The sequence below is a fragment of the Rhea pennata genome, chromosome 2 (assembly GCF_028389875.1).
Source record: "Rhea pennata isolate bPtePen1 chromosome 2, bPtePen1.pri, whole genome shotgun sequence".
NCBI classification, from domain to species: domain Eukaryota; kingdom Metazoa; phylum Chordata; class Aves; order Rheiformes; family Rheidae; genus Rhea; species Rhea pennata.
In genome coordinates, this window is record NC_084664.1 from 61497277 (window position 1) to 61504735 (window position 7459).

At 52.0% G+C, this 7459-nt stretch overlaps 1 protein-coding gene across 1 annotated transcript; it reads left to right on the forward strand.

The window, feature by feature from the left end:
• Positions 1-216: 216 nt before the first annotated feature.
• Positions 217-4595, forward strand: IGFBP1 (insulin like growth factor binding protein 1). Its single transcript, XM_062567933.1, has 4 exons — positions 217-589; positions 1968-2146; positions 2853-2981; positions 3695-4595. Exons 1-4 carry the CDS (start codon positions 217-219, stop codon positions 3824-3826), a joined length of 813 nt encoding a protein of 270 aa, XP_062423917.1. The 3' UTR covers positions 3827-4595.
• Positions 4596-7459: the final 2864 nt, after the last annotated feature.

The window sequence follows — 7459 nt, forward strand, 5'->3', positions numbered from 1 at the left end:
TGAAAGGGGAGGGGAAGCGCGGTCAGGGACATGAACTGCCAGCGAAATGATGCTCCTCCGGCCCTCCCGTCCGGATAATCGTTAACTCGGGGTTAAAGATTAATAGCCAGGCACAGCACTGTATAAATGGCTCGGGGGGAGGCGAATGCGTGCAAAGTGCCTGCTGCTCCTCCACGCACTGAGCCGGCCTCCGCCTGGTACTCACTCACCCCTGCAATGAGTGGCATGCAGTCTCTGCTGCCCTGGCTGCTGCTGCTGCTGCTGCTGCCGCTGCCGGCGCTGCTGGGGCCCGGCCCGGCTGGCGGAGTGGGCCTGCCACCGGCCCGCTGCGCCCCTTGCACTGCAGAGAAGCTGGCCCTGTGCCCGCCGGTGGCGGCTGGCTGCCCCGAGACGGCGCGGCAGCCCGGCTGCGGCTGCTGCCAGATGTGCGCCCTGGGGCCGGGGCAGCCCTGCGGGGTGTACACAGCCCGCTGCGCCCGCGGGCTCCGCTGCCGTGTCCCGCCGGAGCAGCCCGGCCCGCTGCGCGCCCTGCTCCGGGGCCAGGGCACCTGCCTGCCGCCCACCACCGGCGAGGCCGTCGAGCCCACAGGTACCGCACCGCGGCGGAGCGAGCCCTCGGGGGAGAGCGCAGTGAGGCCAGAATGAGGGTGCTGGGATGCTACCGCTCGCTTTGCATCAGTCGTAAGCAGGCGCTGGAGCGGGGCGAGTGCTTTTGCGTGCTCTGCTTGCGACCCTCTCTCAGAAGCCACACGAGGTGGTGGGAAGACCTGTGCGGGCTTTGCGCTTGGCTCCGCTTTGAGCATGGGAAGTACCTTCAGCGGTGCATTGCTGACCGGTCCCTCTCTGAGCAAAATGCAGCAGGCAGGCGGCTCAAGCATCTTAGGCTAAGTGACGAGCAAGAACTTCTAACAGCGTTGCTTCAACAGTTTGTTATTTATTTTTCAGCATCATATTATTGCTACGGTTGCATATTGGTGGTTAAAGTAACTCAGTCATATAGCATTACCAAAATAACCCTGGCTGACTCAAAATCACAGTTGCCATTGCTGGCAGAAATGGAGTTATTCTTGTTTGGGGTGGTGATGGTGGGAGCAGTCACTAGACTTGGTGCTTAAGCCTTCTTCAGTTAAAACTGTCCAGTATTTGATGTTATTCTTTCTCTGATTTTGTTCTTTCCTTCTTTCCCTCCTCAGTCTTCCTCCTCATTTTTTTTCTAACACATCACCCCAGGGAGGGGGGGAAAAAAAAAGTTCTGATATTTTTGATCCCTTCACTGGTCATTTGCAGCCTTAATCCTGCGAGTTATTTAAACAAGCCTCCATATCTGCACCCACGAGGTATCCCCGTGGCTGTTAAGACCTCTGTGGGGTTTGCGTGCTCCAAGCGGGGCGCAGGCTGGTGGGCCCAGCATGGTCCAGCTTCTCCTAGTCCCTGGGTATCCGATCCTCAGCGGGCCAGCGGGATCTGCTGCCCGCTTGTGTGGTTGCTGCCCCCCCTGTTACATGCCAAGCCACAGCACAAGCTAAAGGATGCTGTGGCATCGGGTCTCAACCAGTTCCTCTCCCAAATAAAAACTAGAACATATCGTTCTGATAAAAATCCATATGCGTTACAAGTTTGATTCCAGTCTTTCCTCATTTAGCAAAGTGTCTTTTACCTACTGTAGTCAGGTAAGACCTTTCATTTCCAACAGACTGGTTTCAGCTTCCTCTTTTTGGTATTTGAACGATTCCAGAGGGTAATAAAATAGCCAGCTTGTTAGAGAACAGCAGATGTGTCCTCATACCAATATATTACAGAACTTGAATTTGATGTGCTGCCCATGTAAAGATGGGGGAGGTACTAAAGTTGATCTTAGACATAGCATTTTTCTTTTATCAATTTTTCCTTTTCTTCTTCTTTTTTCCTTGGAGAAGTAAAGGCAAAAGCTCACTGAACATTTCCACCTTACTGTCATTCCTTTCCAGACTCTGTAGAACTGGAGGATATAACTTTAGAAAGCACAGAAATGACCCAGGATCAGCTGCTGAGCTATCAGTTGATGTTTCCCTTCGGCCAGGACAAATCCATCCCCTGGAACGCCATCACTGCCTATGAAAACATGAAAGCAAAGAGGATATCTGAACTCAAGAAATGGAGAGAGCAGGTACGGGTTTTACTGCAAGCCTTTCAAACAGCATTTCAGTAGACAATATTGATATAAAATACTGAATGAAAATGTACATGACACTCTATCAGCAGCCCTGAGATGTCAGTGTTTTTGGTAGGCAGCAAACAGACTTATTTTGGAATATGCCAGTTAGATGGGTAAGCGAAATGGAAGTGGCTGTAAAAGCACTCGTGCATCAGTTACGAAGTTACAGGAACTCCTTGCAGAGGCTGAATCTTGCTCAGCAAGTGGTACCAGATTATAGCAAGCTCCACTTGAGGGCACCAGAGAACCAGGTTAGACCGCTTCCAGCCCTTCCCCGCACTAAATCGGCAGTCAGCGGGTCAGAAAAGCCCGGTTTTGCATGGCCAAAAAAATTCACTTAGCTGTAAGCCCTGTTAGCTCCCATTCCAATTTTTAAGGCTTCTGCTCTTCTGAACCAAACCATGGATAAAACCAGCTGACTTGAAGAGGATTGCTTATGGGAGGACCTGACATGGGGCCGAAGAATAAGAGCAAAGGCCGTAAAGGCAACGCTGGCGTTTCCCGGCTGCGCCCCTGTGGGGACAAATAGAAATTGGGTGCAGGTTTCATGGAGGGTGGGAATTTTCGGCTTTCGGCTGGCTTCGCTGCCGGTCACGTTTTGTTTGCCTGGTGTCTCTGCGATTTCCGTATTGACGACCTGTGTGTTGCGTTGCTGCAGGGACCATGCCAGAAGGAGCTCTACCGAGCCCTGTATAAATTGGCCAAAGCCCAGCAAAGGAGCGGAGGGGAGATTTACAAATTCTACTTGCCCAACTGCAGCAGGAACGGCTTTTACCACAGCAAACAGGTACGTGCCTCCTGCCCGTCCCGGCAGCGGCCCCTGCCGCGCTCGCGGCCCCCGAGCCCGCCGGTCCGCAGCTGCTGCAGGAGCAGGTCGTGCGAGCAGGGGTCCCGAGCGCTCGGGAGCAGATGGTTCGTCCTTCTTCTCTTAAAAGCGAGCCGCGCATCGGAGGCTGGCAGAAACGGGGGCGGGCGAACAGGTGCACGCAAGGCCTCCTCCAAGAGGTGTTAACCCTGTGTGTCCCCACACCACACCGAGCAAAAAAAAAAAAATAATAATAATAATAATAATAATCCTGCATTGCACTGATAACACCCCTCACGGGCGCTGGGGCCTCCACGGGAGCATTTTGGGTTACACCAAGCGGCAGCTCCAAAGCGCAACCTTTGCGCCGTCGGCCGGGCGCGCAGTTTTAAGGTCTCCGTGCCGCCTTTGCGTGGGGCACTCCACCACCGTGTTGCTCGCGGGCGCCGCGGTCGCATCCAGCACGTGCAGAAAGCGTCCCCGTCCCCGCAAAAGAGCCCCGCGTCCCTCCATGAAGCCTGGAGGTATGGTCAAAACGGAGCGCGTTGCGCTCCAAAAAAAAGTCTGCGCGTGGCAGGTGCCCAGTTTCTAATCCTAACTCTGCCCGAACACCCACGCTTGTAGTTTTCCCTAGCTGATCTTGTGCCATCGGTTGCTTACTCTGGGCTTTAATTCGGTTTTCCTGATCGTTCCAGTGCGAAACGTCGCTGGACGGCGAGTCTGCCGGGTGCTGGTGTGTCTATCCGACGAGCGGGAAGCGAATCCCTGGCTCTCCGGAGCTGAAAGGAGACGCCGAATGCCAACAGGAGCTCAGTTCGCAGGAGTAAATCCGAACGCGGGCGTTCGCACCACGCTTTCCGAAGGGCCCGATTGAGCTCTCCGCTGGGAGCCCCTTCAGGAAGGTTGATACGTGCGCCTGACTTTCGCCGTGGGAATAACCCCCAAAAGTAGCTTTCGTGCTGCACTGGGATCACTCAGCTGCTTGAGTGAAGGTCAGATACGAGCAACTGCAAGATCAAGTCCTACAGTCTTGTATATTATGTCTGTATAATATTCTAGATACCCTCATGTGTAAAGCTGTTGAATTATTTATTTCACAGTAAGTGTATTTTTGTCTGTGTGTTGTTACTAATTTATATCCTCAAACACTTCATAACTTTATATGTAAATACTTAATATTATTGATCTTAAATGTATGCATCCTATGCTGGGGGAATGTTGCTACTTAAAACTTCAAATGGCATAACTCTATTGGGAGAAATGGCTTGTAAACTTGCATTTTTGTACTATGTATTTATAGAGGTAAAACTGAATTTGAAAAAATAGCTTTCAGTAGAGAACAAGCTTAGGAACTTATTTAAAACCTGTTTTGTTTATATATCATGTTGCTTTTGCACCTCTGTTTCAATGTCAAACTGTTTCTTAAAAAAGAAAGTCTAAACCTGGATTATACACTGAAGCATCCAATGGGACAATATTTGTTTCTGTTTTCCAAACATATGCACTGGCTATATGGTAAAACACAGCAGGATATTCTGTGCGACCTTTGACAGGTGTAAATTGGTCACATGTTGACATTATCAGGTTATTTAAGATGTGCTATTAAATAATTTCCTCTACACCGCCCTGGTCTCTTGCTTTCCGCGAGTTACTCCAGGGCCGAGTGAAACCGCGCTTGGATCCAGCTCTCTTTGGGAGCCGTGGCCCTGGGCGAGGAAGTAGCCTGTAAGGAGAGTTACTAGAAGGTTTCCCAGTCGGGAAAGCTGGATGCTGTCCTCCACTTAGCAGCCCTGAGTGTGCCTAGGAGGTAACACGGGGGCTGACAAGTGCTAGAAAAATACATTTCCCGCATAGAAAGTCGGAGGTTATAAAAGGGAGGTTGGCAAGAACACCTCGGCTTTATTTTACTTCATTTATTTTTTTGGCCGAAAGAAGAGAAGAGGCTCCTCTTGGCTTGGGACCCTGGAATTAGTCTCCATCCTGTCCCCCCTCCTCCACATTTCCCTTCGCCTTAGTGGTTTCAGAGAAAGAGGGAGAAAGCGGTTGCTTGCCCCCACGGCTTCAAGTTGTGTTTTTCCCCCGGAGAAGCGGTGGTGGGAGCTGGCAGGTCTCGGCGGTGGAAACGGGCTGCGCCAGCCCTGCCGGAGAAAGCGGCTGGGGAGCAGCAGATAACCTTGTCTCCGAGCCTGGCCAGAGCGAAACTCGGCATTAAAATCCGCCTGCAGTTTTTGGCACCAGCTTTGGGTTCAACGTGGGAACGCGAAGTCGCTTGTAGAAGCAGCGAAGCTCAAGCCGGGCGATCGGTGCGCGACGTGTTGCCGCTTTGTGGCATCGCCCTGTTTGGCTGCACCCGCGGCGCGCGCGCGGCCTTGCACCACAGTCGTACGGCGTTGGGAGGGAGAAGAGGGAAGATTATATACCTGCACTGCAGTTAGAGCATGCACGCCAGAGCTTGCTGAGCCCACTCAGCCTTGGGGAAAGGCTAATTTCTAACGAACAGAAGTGGGTTCTCATTGCTGGGGTTGTTATTTATGGGGAAACGTTCATCTTTTCAATAACAGTTAACAGCACAGTCTATTTGCAGTGTAACAACCCAAAGTGCAGCTAATGCTGATGTTTTCCAGGGTGGCAGGTTTTCATGGTTGCTGCAAGGAAAAAGAGTGTTTACCAGGGAGCAGGTTTTAGGGAATCCTTTCTCGTAATGCCAAGCAGAGCCCTGGGCTGGGCTTCCCAGCACAGCATCCAGGCGTGTCGGGCCAACTCCTTCAAGGGCTTTAGCTCCTTACCTCCCACCGAAAGCAACAGGGGATGGGTGCCTCCTCATCTGCAATCTGGCCTCCTGTGACATCTTGCCAGGACTCACCAGGACCGACTTCTGCCAAGCTGCACTGCGCTGGCCTGGGCTGTCTGAGTTGGGCCAGGCTCTTCTGCATGCTGGGATTAGGACTAACGCAAGGAGGTAAATCGTCTCCCTGCTATCACACCACCACCAAGGAACCTATGTGTAGGCCCTAGATGCCTCATCTTGTGATTTGTCCTGATTTTTATCACTAACCTCAATAATATGGGGGAAAAAATCAAAGATTTGTAGTTTTCGTTTGATTTTGGGTGTTTTGGGCGGGGGGGGGGGGGGGGTGGTGGCATATGCCAGCTGGCAACCCTGGCTTCAGCATGCACCTCCTGCCCCGGCCCCTCTGGTGCCAGAGAGCCCAGCCTGGTGGGGCAGAGCAGGGATTCAGTGCTGCAGGATGCTCTGAGTGGGCGGCACATCCCCGCAGTGCAGTGGGGCGTTTGGAGGGGACACCCTGCTCCCGCTTGCTTCAGCTCCCTCCCTTCATGCCCGCTCGCACTTCTCCCACCCAGGAGAAATTAACTGGTGGGAAGGTCTTAGGCACGCACCTGGAACGTGTGGCTTACGATATCTGAGAAGGCTACCTAGAGTTGCCCTGGTTCGCGCTTTCTCCTGCCAAAACGCTGTCAGGCTTGCTGCAGCCGGGTTTGTTCCAGCCATGCCGCCTCCTGCCCCTGGCCTGCCGCCAAGCACAAAACGCTCATCGCAGAGAAGTGAGCTCACTGCCCTCTCTCCTTGCTTTGCTACCCTCCTTTTCCCCTAAAGCTCTCCAAGGCGATCTGCAGTCACCTGGTACCCAGCTCTGCTGATACTGAGTCAGGTCTGCTCGTTACTTGGGGTGCAGCAGAGACCCATCCATGTTGGTTAGCACTTAGCTGGATACAAAGAAAGGGAGGAAGAAAATGGGGCTTGGGAACAGCCACAGCAATGCTGAAAACTCATAGGCATCTCTGCCACTTTTGAGCCACCAAGGACACAGGCACTGCAAAGGCAAAATTTAGGAAACAGCTCTCTCCAGGGCTGGCCCAAAAGCACAGTTGAACATAAAGCATCTCATATTTCAGCCTTTTTCCTTTCCAAAAAGAAATATATTTCTTTTTGACTTTTCACTTGCTAATAAAAGTCCTAAACACATCCCAAAATCAAAAACAGCAAACAGAGTGTCTCATATGTAACTTTCTTCCAGGGGAAGGAAGGCAGAGGAAGAAAAGTAGGATAGTGAAGAACAGCAACCAATGGCTAGTCATAGGACTTGCTGCACTCTTGGAAGGCCTTTGGCTCCCATAGCATCGGACATAGCGTGAGGGCCCCAACAGAATACTAAAACAGAGCTGTTTCTCACAAAAAGTCAGCACAAGAGATGCTCGTGCTTTACCAGCAATGCCGCCTTCTGACTTAGGCGAATTAGAGAGGTTCTTCTGCGCTCCTCCTTGCCTGCTAATGCCGAACCACAACAGGCTCTGCTTTTCCTTCCCATCTCCCCCCTGTAATAATTACCATAGTAATAAAAAGCTACAGGAAAAAAAGATGGTCCAGGTGACTCATTCAGAGCTAGACTCTCAGTCCATGCTGTGTGCCAAATGGACAAGTCCTATCTCTCTACCTTATG